Below are 21,189 nucleotides of genomic sequence, written 5' to 3' on the forward strand. Positions count from 1 at the left end.
ATACAAACTTGGTACAAAACTGAAAAGAAGTTGGAAATCATTCCCAAAAGGCATCATGCATTGTTTTTGAGTGGTCACCTGAGAATTCAACAGCCACAAGATAGGCTCTTTAGATCTAGAATAATATTTGCAAGCTGCAACAGGAGTAGAAGTAGACTGAAAAGACAATTTTTTTTTTTTGTTCTTTGTTTCGCCTTATACAATTTCTTGTATTAGGAATTTGGTAGTTTTCGCATACCCCTTGGGGTCAGAGCGCAGGGTCAGCCATTGTACAATAATCCATCCATCCATTTTCTAACCCGCTGAATCCGAACACAGGGTCACGGGGGTCTGCTGGAGCCAATCCCAGCCAACACAGGGCACAAGGCAGGAACCAATCCCAGGCAGGGTGCCAACCCACCGCAGGACACACACAAACACACCCACACACCAAGCACACACTAAGGCCAATTTAGAATCACCAATCCACCTAACCTGCATGTTTTTGGACTGTGGGAGGAAACCCACGCAGACACGGGGAGAACATGCAAACTCCACGCAGGGAGGACCTGGGAAGCGAACCCAGGTCTCCCAACTGCGAGGCAGCAGCGCTACCCACTGCGCCACCGTGCCGCCCCAAGACAATAATATGTCTGCAAATTATTCAGATTAATCTAATACACATAAATTATATTGTATAGTTCTCTCTCTCTCTCTCTCTGGTTACATTATTTGCATAATATGAACAGATATACTCATTTACCGCATTATTGTCATAAGTTGGTTCTAAGACACTAATAAACAACATTGATTTCCAAATTAACTTTTCCATTAGCTCTGATGTGCCTGTCCCCAGTCTCCTTTGTTTAGGTTTTATGAGTTAAATATATCTTTTCTTCACTCACTTTGAAGACTTGCTTAATTAGCGGTACATGTGTACACACACATCATAAAAGTTATTGAATGCTTGGTTACCTGAGCAAGTTGCTAATGTAACCACATTGCAGCGAAAGCTGAGTTTATACAGAAGACAGCATCATCAGACTTTCCACTGTAAAATGAGCAGATTCCTTAAACATTGTCACACTGAAGATATAATGCCTCTCTGGAAGGTAAACAGTGCTTTATGCAATATATACTGATGATCTGTAAGTGCCAAAAACATGGATTTTTTTTGTTATGTTGAAATATTAATGGATATATATTAATGGATATTACTGATATGTAATCACCAGCACAACAGAAATAGCAGTACCAACAGTATAGATTGAAGCAAATATATAAAAGTGATATATATATCCTAAGTCCCAGAAAACTTCAGATCTTCAGATCACTGTCTCAGCCGAGCAACCAGTATATTAAAAGATGTATCCCATCTGGGACATTACTTGTTTGACCTACTGCACTCAGACAGACGTTATAGGTCTATTATAGCAAGGACTAACATATTTAAGAATAGTTATTATCCCAGAGCTATACGCAAACTGAAAAACAGAAACAGAACTAATAATAATCTGTTTTGACCAAAGGTGATTTTCATTGCTAAAGCACTAGAATACTAATAGAACATCAAGCACTTTTATCTGACCAGTGGTGCAGTACCTTATTAGCTAATTTTAAATAGGTGTACATACATGCATGTGTATATGTGTATTTATATGGGTATAGATATATGTATGTGTATGTAGATATATATATACATAATACAGAATATTGGTAATTGTTCTTTTAATGTGCAAATGCACAAATTTATTTCATTGTACATTGTGCAATAGTAGTGGCTGTATGGACCAAGTAAACCAATCTTGAAGTTCAGGTAGCCAGAGCCATATGCAATTCAACAGTCATGTGCAGGTCCATATAAGGGAAAAGGAAACTTTAAAAAGCCAAACCCCTAGTAAAAAAAGGAAATTCAGAATATTACAACTGGGCCTTCTTTAGGGAAGAAGTAATAGGTTATAGACTACAGAAGTTCTGCAGCAATTAAAGTAAATTAAGCTTTGCAAGTTGAACCAAACAATTTGCACAGGTGTCCCAACTTCTTTTGATTACTTTTAAACCCTCTGTCTGTCTTAAAGCACAGATGGAATGAACTGTGTTACTATACCCTCTGAAATACTTCTTAAACAATATTACACTGTGATAATGGCAAAAAAATGGTAATTAACAAATTAAATGAGACAGAGCATTATTACCCTTAGAAACATAGGACTTTCATTTAGTGAAAAAATCAAAGTGTCAGTGAGTATGGAGCCCTTCATAATCCAAAGGCAATTGGAAACAGGAAGAAACTCTGATAGGAAGAGATCTGGCAGACCCAAAATCATAACCCAATCAAAATGCATGTTTCTGAGGGTCACCAGCTTGCTTGGTAGGCGCTTCATAGCATAATAGCTTCAAGCACTAATAGTGGTCGAAAAAAGCAAGTCTCAGTTTCTACTTTGAAAAGGAGACTTTGTGCTGCAAGTTTGACTGGACTAGTGGGAGTAAGAAAGCCATTCCTTAGGCCCTGTCCACACGGGCGTTCAAATCTTGGGTAAATGAATGCGCAGTGAGCAACCTAGACGTTTGTAGTGGCTCTTAAATGATTTCAATATGATGTTATATATGCGTTCGTTTGCCTCTGGTAAACGCCAGCCTACAGCCTAGATTGCGCTTTTGTATGTTTACCTGTGGGGGACAGTTATCAGACAATCCAGAATGTTTTTAACTTGGCAGAGATTGACGCCAAGAAAAAGCTGCCTATGAATTTTTTTTAATGCCATCTGAACGCGCATCTGACCAAATGCAAGTGGTAAAAGTCCAATATGTTGCAATGAGCAGAAAAACGCTCTGCATTCAATCTGCGCTCACCTGACACTATAGACAGCAGAGAAACACTCAATTCAGACGTCCGTGTGGACAAAGCCTTAAAGGACAAAATAAGCAATTGCCATGAAATACAGATTCTTGAGAGATGAATCAAAATTTGAAATCTTCGGTTCATCATGCAGGGTGTGAGTACACCACCATGTTGGTGAAAGGATGGTTTCTCAGTGTGTGACATTAACTGTCAAACATGGAGGAGGAAATGTGATGGTCTGAGTGACTGGCATTCTGAATCAGAAGGATTACCATTGTATTTTGCAGCACCGCATAATACCTTCTGGTCTGTGTCTAGTAGGTCAGAGGTTTATCCTACAAGGCAGGAAAATAACCCAAAATATACCTCCTGGGTATGTCAGAAGTACGTTAAAAGAAAAAAAACAAGAAAGTACACTTTAAAAAAAGGAATGGCCAGTACAGTCTCCAGAGTTAAACTCCATTGAGTTAGTTTGTGATGAACTGGACAGAAGTGTAAAGGAACACAGCCTAAAAGTGCAAGACATTTGCGGGAACTTCTGCATCAGAGTTGGGAAACCCACCTGCTATTTGTTGTCTTTTGCGAAACTAAAACTTTAGTATTTTTGAAGAGGAGATTTAGGAGTACAAGTTAAGTGACCATGAACTCCAAGCTCTGTGCAAGACTTTAATAAGAATCAGAGCCCCAATAGAGAGAAAGAGAATTCAGATATGTTCTTACAGATATTCTTACTTGCTTTATGGATATTGAGTTTCACAACAGTGTTATTCTCGTATTCCTTGATTGGAATCAAAACCAAGCACTACATACTAGAAAACTCCACCACACTATATTTTGGTAAATAGCAGCATGCAGAGGCTATTTGTATATTCAAAATATATTTACTTCTGCCATTAATGGAATGGACTTCTATATAAAGCTACTACAAGTTTACTAAAGGAAAGTCATTAACTTGTTTACGTGAAACAGTAAAATATGTTTCACAAAACATACTTTTGCAAGTGTTAGCCATCTACATATTTATTATCATCTTTGCTTCAGAATTTTCATAAAAAAATGTTCCAAAAATGCCTATAAACTGCTAGCCTTTTATTAACAATTTTTTTATACTGGAGACTGTTTTGTCCCAACCTTGTCCCACACAGTACTTTGATACTGACAAGCTGACTAATTTTGGCCAAGAATTTTATATTATGAATATATTATGTAAACTGCCATAAGGTAATTCAGATAAGGTCGTTACCACATTTGGTAAAAGATAATAGTAACATGTACAGTATATTTAGGAGATTATGTGTTCCTCTTGAACAGTGTCAGGTTTTTTTCCATGAAAAGTGTTAAGTGGTGAATTTGCCTGGGTTCATTCTTGGAAACTCTGGAGTGTGGAATATTCCACTTAGAAGAGATGGCTTCTTGATTATGAGTGAAATATGGTTGTTTTAATATAGAATATCTGCAGCTGCATCATAAAAAAGATTGTTAGTATTTGTATTTTGTGGATTTTTTTTTCTAATACAAACCACTGCATGTTGGTCAAAAATGAGTGTGACAGTGGGTGGCAGAATAAGCAGTTCAGATAGAAGAAGACGAAGGGGTTGGTGAGCAGGCAGCACTGTATAATTATCATTATGCTGTGATGATTTTGTTTATCAGATTTAATACATTTTAGTTAAAGAGTGTTTGATAACTATTTAGTAATACCACTAACAAGAAATTTTCCTGTTGCCCTAACTGGTAGCCAATGCTACAGTTAAGCAGTTGTGGATGTGGTGTTACTGCATCTGAGAGGTGCTTTATAAAATAAATATTGATAATTGCTAAGGTGCACTAAGGTGCCTTTTGAGAACAATACACTCTATACTGAGCCTGGGAGAAGCACACATAGGAGTACACCCATTACAGCATCAACCTCCTCTTCACATAGCGCAAGAAGTGTAATGTTTTATTGGTACTGTTAAATAGACTCTTGTAACCGCCTTGGCTGTGGACTACAACACATGCATTGGCATTAGCATCATTCACAGATAAACAGAGCTGAGATGTTATACACATAAGACATGCCACGCAGCCCTGAAGTGAAAAATGTCAAATAAATGGATAAAATATGTATAATACTATTTGCTGTATATTTTTGTGTGCAATCAGAAATGCAGATAAAAGATATTTTTTTTACTTATCCTTACTTAAAATAATAGCGACATAAGGAATATATTGCTATATCTCTTCTTTACTTTAAAGAATTGTGTGGTGTGTGGATTCATAAATGAATTTGAGAAATTAGAGTAATATTTTCTATTTCATGCAATATTCAGTAATATTTTTGGGTACTAGTAAACAAAAATGTTGAAAGGGCATTTTACACAATCAATTTTAAGTTAACACTTTTGAAATGCTGATGCACGCAATCACTCTCTGCAACTGATAAGTGACAGAATTCACTTCTCCAGTTGAGAATTATGGAATCGACCTAGTTTACATCAGTTTCAGTGCCTCTGGATTTTTATGTAAGTAAAAATGTATTTATAGAGCGCCTGTCACAGAGAAAAGTCACAAATGGCTGAACAATAAATAATAGAATAAAATGAAATTTCAAAAACAAAATACAAAACAAGACTACCCAAATGCCTTTCTGAACAGATGTGTCTTAAGCTGACACTTAAACAGTTTAGTAGATTTTACTAATCTTAACAACAGTGAAAGACTGTTCTATAAACATGGAGCAATTGCTTGAAATGTGCAATCCCCACGTGTCTTTAATCGGGAACGAGGAATCGATAGGAGAACTAACTGAGCATATCTAAGTGTGGTGCTGAAGGAAGTTCATGATATATTGGGGAGCTTGACCATGCAGAGCTTTGTAAATAAGAACCAGAATTTTGAACTAGATCCTAAATTCCACTGGGGTCCAATGTAGAGCATATAAAATTGGCAAAATGTGGGAACATTTGTGTGACTGTGTTAAAAGCCTGGCAGTTGTATTTTGGCCAGTCTGAAGATGAGACAAACCAGCTTTGCTTGAGAGGTAAACAGGGAATTGGCAATAATCCAGACTAGATGAGATGAAAGCTTGGATAATCATTTCCATTTCGGCCCTGGTAACAAAAGATCACAGCTTGTTTAAATTTCTTAAATGAACAACACAACAATAACAGACACCTGACATGTGCATCAAAACTCAGAGATTAATCAAATGTGATACCTAAATTATGTAGGAATGCATTGGAAGAGGTGGAGATGGCAGAATGTTTTTGAGAAACTGCCAGGTGCAGATCGAGATGGGCAAAGAATAAAACCTTAGTTTTCTGAGTATTTAACTCTAAGGTGGCCAATTATTGACCTCCTTCAGACAGTCAACCACAAAAGACAACATGTTAAGTTATTTTGGCATAAAAGAACAATAAAACTAAATATCATCGGCATAAAAATGGTTGGAGTTACCATTAAAAGAACTGATCATTTCAACAGGAGGAAACAAGTGAAAACAAGATAGGTCCAAGTACAGAAGCAGAAGCACATGTCTACTTGCTCACAGTGATGGAGAAGCTCCTGTCAGATAAATATGAAGTTAATCAAGCCAAGGCTGAACCAGAAATACCCACATAATGATTTAACCTTGCTAAGAGGATTTTATCATCAACCATGTCAAAGGCCAACCTAAGATCGAGCATCACTAACTCAGAACAACTGCCCGCGTCTGTATCCATTAATAAATCTTTTGACAATTTACGGAGAGCTGTTTCTGTGGAGTGATGCTTTCGAAAGCCAGACAGGAAGGGATTCAAAAGCTTATGTTTCTCAAGGAAAACAACCAGCTCTTGCTCAACAACCTTTTCTATGATTTTTGAGAGAAACAGAAGTTTAGAAATGGGCCTGTAATTTGTAGGAACGGAAGCATCAAGATTAACTTTTTTCAGCAAAGGATGAACAACGGCCTGTTTAAAATAGCTAGGGATATAGCCATCACAACTGAGGGCAGATGGAGATCGACAACAGCCGATCCTAGAACCTGGAGAACATCCTGCAACAGAGAAATGTTTCTCTCTCGATGGGTTGCATGTCTACTTGCCCAGAGTCGTGAGCAGACAATTGGCACGGCACAGAGAGCTAGTAGAATGGGCCTCAGGTAGAGAGATTTCACACAAAGCAGAGTAAAGCTAGCCTCATTGGAGCTAACATCCATAGGCAGGAGACAGTCTAATGCAGCACCATGCTGCCGAAAGCAGTGAATATTAACCTGCATGCCAGCCCTTATCCCATGTCTTCTTCTGTGTTTACAACACCAAAAACTGATTGCTGGTAGCAGCACAGAAAAACTAAGCTCAGAAGAGCACTCCAGCGAAGGTGGAAAAAAGTTAAAATTGTTTCTCTGACATTGAAAAACTGCCATCACAGCTCTGATATTAAGCAACGAGGAATGTTCACATTCTATCCTAGAAAAGACACTGTGTCCAAACGTTAAAACGGATAAGGCAGTAAAAAAGGTAAGCATGATCAGCCTAACAAACAACTCTGAAGTGACGGCACAGCCAGACACAGGCGCCATCTCTGATGAGGAGAACATGGATTTTTATGTAGCAACTTTTACATTTTCCTATGAATTAAAACTAGGCAAGCATGCTAAATTTGAGATCAAATTGTGATGTCTTACAGCTCCAGGGTCCAAATCTTGGTTTTCAGCCAGACTGTAGTTTCCTCCAGTATCTGAAAGTCATTTATGTCATTTTAATTTGTGATTCTAAAATTAGTGACTGCAAATCTGGGTATTTGGCTACCCTGCAGTGAACATGTATCTAATCTGGCTGGGCTTGATTCCCAATGCTGCTGGGAGAATTTCAGGCTCCCTGTTAATAAGCCTGTGTTGGAAAAAGTTAATGTGCATAATGGATGTAATATATACATTTGATCATTCTCAAACTTTAAAGGTTTAGTTTTACAGTGACCAAAAACTTATGAAATGCTTGTAAGAGTAATTACTGTTTTTTTTTTCCAAGCTTCAGATTTACCATGGCATACTATTAAGAATGTTACTTGTGTTATCAATAGTTAAAGAAAATTCTGTGTTTTCAACATTTTAAGTGGCTGGAAACATAAATACTTTCTATAAGTGACCTGCCATTTTTTTGAATATCTGTACTACTTGGTGAATAGTTACAAATTTTGATAAGATTTTTGATAAAGACAGCATCTAAGGAGTATTTTTACATATAGAATAGTGTTCATAAATTTCTCACCATAATGGTTTCCTCAAAAATAACTTAATTGTAAAAAATACCCAATTATTATTAATTTCTGTAACAGTTAATCACATGTACATTTTTTGCAGTTAAAATACCTTGCAAAAGTATTATGTCCCTTTGAAAGACATCACCATTCTGGTTTTCAAAAAACACACTAATTATTCATCTAATAAGTATTTTTTATTGACAACCAAATTGTTTTGTTTACTTTTAAAGCCAAAGTAATTAATTTGTCAAAAGTATATTTCTAAAAAATAAAATGTATAAAAACACTACTTGCATAAGTGTTCAGATCCTTTAAGCTCCAAAAGTTTAAAGTAGAAAAGTATTCCCAAACAAGTCACATTTACCTCTCATTTGGCTCTAATTGAGTAAGTAATTTCTGCCAGTGAACAATTATAGTAAAGGTCATATTTTCTAGATATAAAAATCACAGTCTATAAAAGTTAGCCAGGCTGTGAGCCCTCTGCAAAAATGAAGACTAAAGAGCTACCACATAAGTAACAAAGGCATACAAATGCAGAAGAGCAGAATAAAATATCAAAGTACTTTAGTGAACCCAGTGAGCACTGTTGGCTCTATCATCTGGAAGTGGAATGTGCATCACACTAGCTAGTCACTGTGTAAAAGAAAAGACCTTCTAAACCATCACCCATGCAAGACGTAGACTGGTAAGGGAGGCAACAAAGAAGGCAGTCATCTCTTTGAAAGAACTATGGAAGTCAGTTACTGAAAATGGGCTAAATGTGCATGAGGGCACAATATCAAAAGCTCTCCATAACCTGTTGGACAGGGTGGCAAAAACAAAGCCATTGCTCACAATTATACGTGAAAAGCTACATTGTGAGTTTACCACAATGCATTACAGAGACCCAGCTAGGATGTGGGAAATATTTTGTGGTCAGGTGAAACCAAGATATGGGTTTTTGTCCAAAATTCAAAGTGCTATGTGTGTTGCAAATTCAACACTGCCTATACTTCATAGAACATCATCTTTGCGGTGAAATGTCGTGGTAGCATATTGTCTTGGGGATGCTTTTCGTTTGCAGGAACTGGGAATCTTGTTAAGACTGATGGAAAATGGATGGAACTAAATACAAGGTAATACTGAAAGGGAAAATGTTTCAGACAATTAAGAAACTGTTATATGGGAGAAAGTTCACCTTCCAGCAAGACAACAATCCCAAGTGCAAGGCAAAGGCAACAGTGGAGTAGCATAAAAACAAAAACATTAATATTATAAAATGACCTTGTCAAAGTCTTGATCTCCACCTAATTGAGAATTTCTCTAACTCTTTGAAAATTGTAGTCCAAAGGTGCCATCCAACCAGCCTGAGTGATCTGCAGAAATTTACAAGTAAAAATAGAACAAAGTCATTCATGAGCAGTGCACGAAGCTGGATTAGACTTACCGCGAAAGATTTCAGGCTGTTACTGTGGTAAAAAGGGGCTGTACTGAATATTAATATGTGGGGTCTGTATAGTTTTACAGTCAGCCTTTTACATGTTTTAATTTTTTTAGAAATATACACTTGGCACATTATTTACTTTGGCTTTAAAAATAATTTGTTAAAACACTTAGTTTTTCAATAAAAATTCTTATTGGAGGAATATGCATACAGTATGTATTTTTAGAAACAGAAAGAATGGTGATGGCTTTTAAGGGGTTTAAACACAATTACAAGGTACTGTACAGTATATTGTTTAAATTTTTTACTTTGATCTAATTATTCATGCCTTGTTTCATTACCCTGTGTATTCAGCAACATATTCAGATTCATAATATTTCCATCCATTCATGTTCTGAATACATATAGTTCACCCAAAAGTCATGTGAAGCTGAAAACCATAAAAAACAGGAAATACAAATATAATTTTCTTGCGCATAACTTGAGTGAAACTGTATGGATCCTAGTCACTGACATTTGAAAATAGGATTCTGAAAAATCTTGACAAATATTAATTATAAACAGCAGTGCTGAATATTTTGTTTGTGTCTCACTGATGATGGCACTAGTGTTGTTTCTTGCTGAAACATGTTTCCTTCATAATATGTTTTGAACACTTCATATAACACATAGCCCTGTCAATCTCACGGGCAGTTCAGCTGTTTGACTTCTTAATCTGTCTGATGAAAAATTGACAGTCTGTACTCTCTCTCATTCAAAGAGTATGTCTTTCAAAGAAACTATGCTGTAAAATAGTCAAAGAATAATGATGCTTTCTTCATCTTCCCAACACTGCAGAAAGATTTCAGGATGGGTAGCTATCTAGCTATTTATGTATCAGTTAATTAATTAATTATCTGACTGAATCATATTCTAAAATATTTAACCTTAACAACAATTTTGGAGTGTTTTATTTCTTGATATTTCCATCAGTTAATATTAGTTATGCTAGTTGCATCGTTTGTTCAGAAAATAGAGTGTGGATGTTATGCAAACAGATCATATTTATTACAGCCAAGTATTAAACTGATAATAATGCATTCACAGCTCTTCCAGATATGTGTGTATGTATATATGTTTCTTTGGTCTGCTGAACAGTAGTGCTTAAATTGCTCTAAATGACAGGCACAGTTATAGTGAGTTAGTGGTTCGCTGGATTGCTCTGTGTGGAAACTTTATGTCTTCAACTGAGTTCCATTACAGTGTCAACATTATTCTGTTGGATGTCAAAATATATCTGAGATGATGCGCTGTATTAGTAATGAGAAAAAAAATTGGAACAAGAGCTTAACCTTGTGATGATAATTTTAGAATCATTGACAATGAAACTACTGGACACTGCAGTGCAGCAATAGTAGCCAGATGAGCTTGGTAAGCAGATCTTTTCTATTAACCTCCAGTCATAAAGGCTTACTTGATTGACCCTGATCTATTGCCAGTGTTTCTCTCCAAAGCGTTTTCATAACTTGTGTACTCTAATATTAGTGCCTTTATTACAGCATAGCCACTTGATTCTTAGCCTAGCAGACAGGGCTAATGGAATAAAATCAACAAGATTCTCATATATAGGGATTGTTACAACTAATTATGTAGTGCTGATTAGGTTGATGATGAACTCATATAATTTATGCTACTGAGGGACATACCTAAACTTTTGAGAATAACCTTTATTGACCTTTAACTGTATAGATGAGTGTAGAACTCCAAACAGAAGCGTATGATTTTTGAGACAGCCTGTATATATTTAAAAAAGGAAAGGTTTAGCCTTAAAAAGCAAGGTTTTATACTTTATCTTAAAGAGACAATAGAAGGTTAGCCTTCAGTTATGTTGAGTAAAAAGGTTCACACTGAAGCTGACCTTTTTTCAAATGTACAATTAAATTAAATAAATGCAGCATTCAGTGCAATGTATTTTGATCAGTGCTGTAATATTAATTGATAAAGTATTTTTAATGATTTTCATTGTGAAAGGTGCAATATACGGTAAACCTTTGTTGCTACTTAAACAGTGCATTAAACTGCAATTGTATTTATGTGTGATCAGAAAAAGAAAGGTAGAATACAATTTAAAATATTTGCATCATATTTAGACTTTGAAATCTTATGTTTATTTTATATATCTCATATATTATACATGAGTGGCACATTACTGTCAATGGTTAACACTGCATTTTAACAGCTTGCGTTCATTCTCTGTCCCAGTCACTATGTGTGGGCTTTGGACATGCCTACATTTTTTACAGGGATTTTGGTTTCCCGTATGATTTCAAAGAAATGCATCTTATGAGACAGTGGTGTGTTTTCTTCCTTTGTTCTTCCTGGGAATCTGCAATAGTGAAAAGAAGTTTCAGAAAATGGATGAATAATGTAAACTCTTCAAGGGTGGGGAGATTCAGATATTTTGGCTTAGCTTGTTTATGGATTCTTTTCTCAGTAAACATTTTCACTTATCTTACTTCTGTCTATGTTTTAATATATTTGTTTGCATGTGTTCCCTTTTTATCTGTGAGATCCTTATGAATAGTGAAAGGGGTGAGGAAAACATCCTTCTCATTCATTACACTACTGTTTTATTATATACTAGCTGATTACCCAGTGGCTTCGCTCACTGAGTGCAAGGGAAAAAAATAAAATGTAATATTTATAAAATAAGTTTGTTAATTGCCAGTTTTATTTTTCAAAAAATAAAGAGCACTTACAATAACATAGAAATCAATATAAACAACATTATTAACATCATTATCATATGAGAGTATGAAGTAATATATAAGAAGCACATTGCATATAAATATAAAATTATTAAACAGTAAAATGTTCTTCTATAATACGCTACTGTGGCTGTTCGTTTGTCTGTCCAGGATTTTAAATCACCTGTAGCTCTCAAACCATTTCACCTATTGACTTGAAATTTGGTACACATACACTACGTGACGTCTACTATCCGTTTTCAGGGTGATGATTTTATTACTCTTTTTATCTTTATTTTATTTTATTATAGAATCAACTCTCGGCAGCACGCAGCAGGGCGGCCGTGAGGCACATGCGTATGGGCACCGTTCTCATTCCCTACCACCTTCGCTAATCATTCTTAAGGCAGATTGAAGACTTAAGTGCCAGATTAAGTGAAAGGTTAAAGAAAACTTACTAAGTAATTGCAACACAAAAACTAACTTAATCAGTTTTAACGCGAAAAGATGCCGACGAAAGAGAAGCAGCGGGCCGCTAGGGTGGAGTAAAGAAGATCTGCTCAGGAAGCAGAAAGCACATCAACCTCTGAGCAAACGAATGCTAAATGTACAGAGAAAGGATGAATACTATGAATGCCCAAGTCAAGTGTATTCACTGCACGTTATCGTGCAGTGCGCCGTTACTGGTATTTTGATAAAAGAATTTGAACAACATACAGTTAGGTCCATAAATATTTGGACAGAGACAACTTTTTTCTAATTTTGGTTCTGTACATTACCACAATGAATTTTAAATGAAACAACTCAGATGCAGTTAAAGTGCAGACTTTCAGCTTTAATTCAGTGGGGTGAACAAAACGATTGCATAAAAACATGAGGGAACTAAAGTATTTTTTTAACATAATCCCTTTATTTCAGGGGCTCAAAAGTAATTGGATAATTGACTCAAAGGCTATTTCATGGGCAGGTCCGTCGTTATGTCATTATCAATTAAGCAGATAAAAGGCCTGGAGTTGATTTGAGGTGTGGTGCTTGCATGTGGAAGATTTTGTTGTGAACAGACAACATGTGGTCAAAGGAGCTCTCCATGCAGGTGAAAGAAGCTGCGAAAAAAAAAAAAAAACCCATCCAAGAAATTGCTACAATATTACGAGTGGCAAAATCTACAGTTTGGTACATTTGGTACAGTGGTGGATGATCACAGAATCATTTCCATGGTGAAGAAAAACCCCTTCACAACAGCCAACTAAGTAAACAACACTCTCCAGGGGGTAGGCGTATCGATATCCAAGTCTACCATAAAGAGAAGACTGCATGAAAGTAAATACAGAGGGTGCACTGCAAGGTGCCAGCCACTCATAAGCCTCAAGAATAGAAAGGCTAGATTGGACTTTACTAAAGAACATCTAAAAAAGCCAGCGCAGTTCTGGAAAAACATTCTTTGGACAGATGAAACCAAGATCAACCTCTACCAGAATGATGGCAAGAAAAAAGTATGGAGAAGGCGTGGAACAGCTCATTATCCAAAGCATACCACATCATCTGTAAAACACGGTGGAGGCAGTGTGATGGCTTGGGCGTGCATGGCTGCCAGGGGCACTGGGACACTAGTGTTTATTGATGATGTGACACAGGACAGAAGCAGCCAAATGAATTCTGAGGTGTTCTGAGACATACTGTCTGCTCAAATCCAGCTAAATGCAGTCAAATTGATTGGGCGGCGTTTCATGATACAGATGGTCAGTGACCCAAAACATACAGCCAAAGCAACCCAGGAGTTTATTAAAGCAAAGAAGTGGAAAATTCTTGAATGGCCGAGTCAGTCACCTGATCTTAACCCAATTGAGCATGCATTTCCTTGTTGAAGACTAAACTTTAGACAGAAAGGCCCACAAACAAACAGCAACTGGAAGCCGCTGCAGTAAAGGCCTGGCAGAGCATTAAAAAGGAGGAAACCCAGCATCTGGTGATGTCCATGAGTTCAAGACTTCAGGCTGTCATTGCTAGCAAAAGTATTAGAAATGAACATTTTATTTCCAGTTATTTAATTTGTCCAATTACTTTTGAGCCCCTGTAATTGAAGGGATTGTGTTAAAAAAAATGCTTTAGTTGCCTCACATTTTTATGCAATCATTTTGTTCATCCCACTGAACTAAAGCTGAAAGTCTGCACTTCAACTGCATCTGAGTTGTTTCATTTAAAATTCATTGTGGTAATGTGCAGAACCAAAATTAGAAAAACGTTGTCTCTGTCCAAATATTTATGGACCTAACTGTATAAGAAGCGTATAAATTATTAAACAGTAAAACATTAACATTTAAGAAGTAAAGATACATTGAGTACTACTGCAGTGCTTTCGGGTATACTACATTTTTTGTTTACCCATTACGTGTATAAATGTATACATTTTTTGGTGTACCTACCCGAGAACACACAACATATAACTGACTGTGGGAGAAGCATGGATTTTAAACATGAATTGAGTTCATCTGCTGGTGTCCCTCGTGGAATAACTGGTAATGTTTGACGAAAATCTCCTGCAAGTAAAACGACAGTACCTCCCATTATTTTGGTAGGATCTCTAAGATCTTGCATTGTTCGGTTCAAGGCTTCATAAGCTCTTTTATGTGCCATGGTGCACTCATCCGAAACTATTATCTTTGAATGTTGCAAGACTTTTGCCTTTCCAGAGCCCTTGCTTATGTTGGAAATTGGATTTTCGTCGTGAACGAGGTTTAATGGTAATTGCAATGCCAAATGTGCTGTACGGCCTCCATCTAATAATGTAGAAGTGATTCCCCATGACGCTACAGCCAGAGCTATGTCACCATTCGCTCTCTCGGCAAGAATCAGGTTTATTAAGAATGTTTTTCCTGTTCCTCTGTGGTCATATGTAATTTCGGTTTCAAACGGTTATACGTAATTTCCATTTCAAATGGAAAAAGAATTGTATATACAGTATATAGATGGGAAAATCATATATCTGCATTTAGAGCCATCTGGCCAAATAATAATTGATTACACAAAGAGCTATGTGGTTCCTCTCCCCATGCAAGGTATGAAAGAAGACATAAAGAAATTATACTTTCACACTAGTTTATATACAGTGTATAGTATTACTTTTTATTTTATCAACACATTATTAGTCTCTAGTAAGCATAACTAATGTGCCCAATCAGCCAAACATTAAAACCACTGACAGGTGAAGAGAATAACATTGATTATTTCATTACAGTGGTACTATGAAGGGGTGGGATATTTTAGGCAGCAAAGTAACATTCCATTCTTGAAGGTAATGTGTTGGAAGCAGGAAAATATGTCTATATGACAAGGGCCAAATTGTAATGGCTGGACGACTGGGTCCAAGCATGTCCAAAACAGCAGGTCTTGTGGAGTGGTCTCTGAATGCGATTGGTAGTATCTACCAAAAGTGGTCCAAGGAATGACAACTGGTGAACGGCAGTCAAGGTTCATTTATGCGCATTGTGAGTGAGGGTTACTGTGTCTGGTCCGATTCCACAGAAAAGCTACTGTAGCAAAAATTGCTGAACATTTTAATGCTGGCCATGAGAGAAAGGTGTCAGAACACACAGTGCATCTCAACTGACCCCTGCCCACCAACGAAAGCACCCACAAAGAGTATGTGAGCATCAGAACTTGACAGTGCAGCAATGGAAGAAGGTCCTGGTGTGATGAATCACATTTTCTTTTAGGTCATGCGCATGGCCAGGTGCATGTGCATTGTTTACCTGGGGATGAAATGGCAGCAGGATACACTATGTGAAAAAGGCAAGTTGGTAGTGGCAATATGATGCTATGGGTAGTGTTCTGCTGGGAAACCTTTGGTCCTGGCATTCATGTGGATGTTACTTTGATACACTTATCTAGGGATTGTTGCAGAGTACATACACCTCTTCATGGCAACTGTAATCCTTGATGACAGTGGCCTCCTTCAGCAGGATATTGTGTCCTGCTGGACTGCAAAATTGCTCAGGAATGGTTTGAGGAGCATAACTAAGAGTTCAAGATGTTGATTTGGCTTCCAAATTACACAAAACTCAAATGAACCTCTATGGGATGTGCTGGGAAAAAAAAGTCTGATTCATGGAAGCTCCACTTTGCATCTTACAGGACTTAAAGGATATGCTGCTAATATCTTGGTGCCGGATACCACAAGACATCTTAAGTGGTCTTGTGGAGTCCATGACTCAATGGATCAGAGTTATTTTAGCGACATGAAAGGGATCAACACAATATTAGGCATGTGATTTTTCATGTTGCCTTGTCCCCTCTAAAACATATTCTTTTCAGGAATCTAGGCTTATGTCATAAAAAGTGACTCCTCAGTGGTAGCTGCATGACGAAAGAAGCGGAGTTAAACAAAAATGTACAGAACAAAGTAAAAATAATGCTAGTATTTTAAATATATAAAATATTACTTTAAAATATGCATATGATATAGCAATAATCCCTTACAGTGGTATGCTTATTATTTATAAGGTACCCACAATAGAATGTGACTTTAAACATTATCAATGATGTTTATAATATATATCTCTGAAAAATATTTATTGTCTTTATTTTACAGTGCTCAGTGGATTGTGCTTCAATGACTGCCCAGGGAAAGTCACAGTAAGTCATATTGATATTGGTTTTTAATGCATCTGTCCAACTGTGTGTGACTTTGTTAAAGAATATTTATTGTAAATGGCTTTGGCCCAGTGCACTGAAAATAGTATCCAGCTGAGGTGCTTGGGGTGGAAATATGCTCAGTGTCTAGTAACATGGCCAAAATATGCCTAAATGTTAATTACAAAGACAGATGGATAGAGACAGATTTGCTGCCAGGCAGCATGAGTGAATGACAACATTTTGTTATACAGAACGGACAAGGTCCCCATTAGTCTACATTGTGAAATTATTTCTTCACATAATACATCCTGTCCTTGATTTCCTGCTTTTAATTTGCTGTATCTGATTTGCTTTGCCATTAATAATATTAATAGGTTTTGTTAGTTTTGTGATTTTACTCAAAATAAAGAGAAGACAAAAATATAGTCTTTAAGCCTCAGGTTTTCAACCGTAACTCCTTTTACGTAATAATGGCAATATTTTTGAATAGTAATAGTTTGTTGTATTGTTTTCTGTTCTCTGCATTTGGTGCATGTTAAGTAAATAGTTAAGAACTTAAGCTAATCCATTGTTCATTTTTAAGCAACATCTATTTTTCCTGTATTTGTTGACTTTTAGACCAGAGTCTGAATCATTTCAGGTTTTTTTTTCCATCCTTGCATGAACCTTACATAATTGGCTTAGAGACAGATAACAGGGAATAAGAAATACAAGCCCATGCCTGGTGCCCTGTTGTGCTGTATAGTCTTGTTTGCACCTTTCTTGATCTAGAAACCTCTGTCTCAAGTACATATTTCTCATTCTGCTCTCATTTGTTTGAAATAATCATGTATATCTGACCAAGGCACTTTACACTCCTTCTTTCCACTAGACATAAGAAACACCTTTCTCATCTAACCAAGTCCCAATAGACAGATATATGGATGATTGCCCTGTTTTTGCCTGTGCTGCTAACATCCCATCTAACACCATGAAAAATCTTCACACTGCATCAAAACAGCAAGTAAGCATTCCCTAATCACCAAGTACCAGGGAGCCCCCCATAAAGAGTTGAAGGTATTCCAAAATAGACTTGCCCACAAAGCAACATGTTGCATTTGATTGCATGAGAATTGAAAATAAAAGCTTGCAAGCCTGGAAATAGGCTTCTGAGCCATCTTAATCACAGCATGAAGTGTACTGATCAGTGTTTAGGGAGTCATGCTGTTTTAATGTTATATGCTTCGTATTGTGCATGTACATTTGATCTCCAGCATGCCATGTCCTTGCAGCCATGTTTTTTAAGAGGTTAGGTCCATGTGTAACTTTCTTTCTTCAAAGGAAATATTGCTATATCCCATTGACAGAAACAAAGTTAAAGATCTGTTCTCCATTTGGAGTTTATTTTCTTGACTATCTATATATATAATTCACTAAGCCAGAAGACAAGTAGCCAACCATGGAAAGCGGATTCACTAAGCCGCCGACAAGTAAGACACCCATGGCACACGCAGGAAGGAGCCACGCCCACCAACTCTAAGACCATTGGATGCGACGACAACTCACAGAGCCACGCCCACCAACTCGGACGCGACGCCTCGGAAAACATGCCGTCATTTCTGTTTGTCCGTGCCACAGTCCACATGCAGCTCTGAGCCACGTTGACTTTTCATTAGTCAACCTCAGTGGAACCTTGGTTTACACAGAGGCAGCGCCAGAGAGAGACAGAGGCACACACAGGCAGCGCGAGAGAGAGACAGAGGCACACACAGGCAGCGCGAGAGAGAGACAGAGGCACACACAGGTAGCCCGAGAGAGAGAGACACGCACACACAGGCAGCGCGACAGAGAGAGCCGTGCAATCCTTTAAAACTGAGGTTAAAACACAATGAAGGAAGCAGTCTTTAAAAACCAATAAACCCTGTGCCTCTTTTTCATTAGCGTCTCACCTGCTTCACCGCCCTGCAACAGTCGAGACGCTTTCTCAGCAGCTGACCTTCTCTGTGCCTGACTCCACTACTGTCAGTCGCCTGATTAAAAATGGTGAACTCATGCAATGTTACTATCTTGCTTGGCTTTTAAATAAAGTTCGGATTTGTTCAAATGTTCCTTTTTTCCCCCCTGTGCTTAAAACTCATTTTAAAAAAAAAGTGTTTACAGTGATCCCTCGCTATATCGCGCTTCGCCTTTCGCGGCTTCACTCTATCGCGGATTTTATATGTAAGCATATTTAAATATATATCGCGGATTTTTTGCTGGTTCGCGGATTTCTGAGGACAATGGGTCTTTTAATTTCTGGTACATGCTTCCTCAGTTGGTTTACCCAGTTGATTTCATACAAGGGACGCTATTGGCAGATGGCTGAGAAGCTACCCAACTTACTTTTCTCTCTCTCTCTCTTGCGCTGACTTTCTCTGATCCTGACGTAGGGGGTGTGAGCAGGGGGGCTGTTCGCACACCTAGACGATACGGACGCTCGTCTAAAAATGCTGAAAGATTATCTTCACGTTGCTATCTTCTGTGCAGCTGCTTCCTGAAGCGACATGCTGCACGGTGCTTCGCATACTTAAAAGCTCGAAGGGCACGTATTGATTTTTGACTGTTTGTTTCTCTCTCTCTCTCTCTCTCTCTCTCTCTCTCTCTCTCTCTCTCTCTCTCTCTCTCTCTCTCTCTCTCTCCCTGCTCCTGATGGAGGGAGTGTGAGCTGCCGCCTTCAACAGCTTTGTGCTGCGGTGCTTCGGATACTTAAAAGCCAAACAGTCCTATTGATTTGTTTGCTTTCCTCTGTCTTTCTGACAGTCTGTGCTCCTGACGCGCACTCCTTTGAAGAGGAAGATATGTTTGCATTCTTTTAATTGTGAGACAGAACTGTCATCTCTGTCTTGTCATGGAGCACAGTTTAAACTTTTGAAAAAGACAAATGTTTGTTTGCAGTGTTTGAATAATGTTCCTGTCTCTCTACACACTCCTGTGTTTCTGCGCAAATCTGTGACCCAAGCATGACAATATAAAAATAACCATATAAACATATGGTTTCTACTTCGCGGATTTTCTTATTTCGCGGGTGGCTCTGGAACGCAACCCCCGCGATGGAGGAGGGATTACTGTATACAACTGCTGCAATGTTACAGAGAGAGAGAGGGCTCGCTTGCTTCTGAGAGACAGAGGGGGAGGGGGCTCGCGTGCTGCTGAGAGAGGGGGAGGGGGCTCGCGTGCTGCTGAGAGAGAGAGAGAGAGAGAGAAGTGGGGGCTGGGGAGGCTCCCGTGCTGCTGAGAGAGAGGGGGGGGGGCTGGGGAGGCTCGAGTGCTGCTGAGAGAGGGGGAGGGGGCTCGCCTGCTGCTGAGAGAGAGAGAGCCTGCGCATGCAGCTGAGCTGGGAGCCTGGGTGTTTATGTCAGTGTTATTCAATGTTTTTACTATTACACTGTGCATTCTATGGTGTAATAATTAACTATATTTGTGCTTAAAAATCTTTAAAAAATATATTTACATACAGTTGGTATGGTCTGGAATGGATTAATTGTATTTACATGCAATCCTATGGGGGAAATTGCTTCGGTTCACGACCAAATCGGTTTACGACCAGAGGTTTGGAACGAATTATGGTTGTGAACTGAGGTTCCATTGTATATTGAGTCTAGAAAACATGATCAGCAAGTCTTTGATAGGCTGCAACAAAATAATGAAAGAACAGGCACATTTTTTTCTCACAAGCTGGGTGGGTGGGTGTTAGTTAATTAGTTACTCGAAGGATTTCAAGATTTAATATGCACAAGCGGTAACACTGCAAAAGCAGCCCAAACCAGAAAAGACGGCTGGCAAAAAGTGGCTGACAAATTAAACGCGTGTGCATTGTACTTACTGAAAGCGGCGTTACGGATTTTGCAAATGTTCATTTTTTCCCTCTGCTTAAAAAACATTAAAAAAGCAGCGTGATTATGCGGCGTATACTACGCCGTGGGTTGGTATGCAGCGTGTAAAACAGTTTGTCGCGGATAATTTGCCTTTTACTTTAACACGAAGACAATTTCCTGTTAAATTTGCCTTTGCAATGACAATTGATAAGGCACAGGGCCAAACTTTCAAAAAGATGTGCATGTATCTGCCAAAACCAGTTTTCAGTCACGGACAGTTGTATGTTGCTCTCTCCAGAGTTCCATCTTTTCATTCACTTACTGGTATGCCTGCAGGAACACGTGCAGCGAGCGAGAGAGAGAGAGCGAGCGACACACACACGCATACAGGCGCGTGAGAGAGAGAGCGCTGGACGCATAAGAATAATAATACTTCATTACATTGATATACCGGTGTTTTCAGTATTCAAAGTGCTATCCACACAGGGAGAAACCGGGAAGCGAACCCAAAATCTTCCACAGTCTCCTTAC

The 21,189-nt window shown here is 38.1% G+C and overlaps 1 protein-coding gene across 1 annotated transcript in view; it reads left to right on the forward strand.

Moving 5' to 3' along the window:
- Window positions 1-21,189, forward strand: part of itfg1 (integrin alpha FG-GAP repeat containing 1) — a 450,065-nt gene that overhangs the window by 317,556 nt on the left and 111,320 nt on the right. Inside the window, exon 13 of the mRNA XM_028809647.2 lies at window positions 16,782-16,825. Coding sequence (XP_028665480.1) covers window positions 16,782-16,825 — 44 coding nt within the window. The remainder of the gene's footprint in view (window positions 1-16,781; window positions 16,826-21,189) is intronic.

This window comes from Erpetoichthys calabaricus, chromosome 9 (genome assembly GCF_900747795.2).
Source record: "Erpetoichthys calabaricus chromosome 9, fErpCal1.3, whole genome shotgun sequence".
In the NCBI taxonomy this organism is placed as follows: Eukaryota; Metazoa; Chordata; class Cladistia; order Polypteriformes; family Polypteridae; genus Erpetoichthys; species Erpetoichthys calabaricus.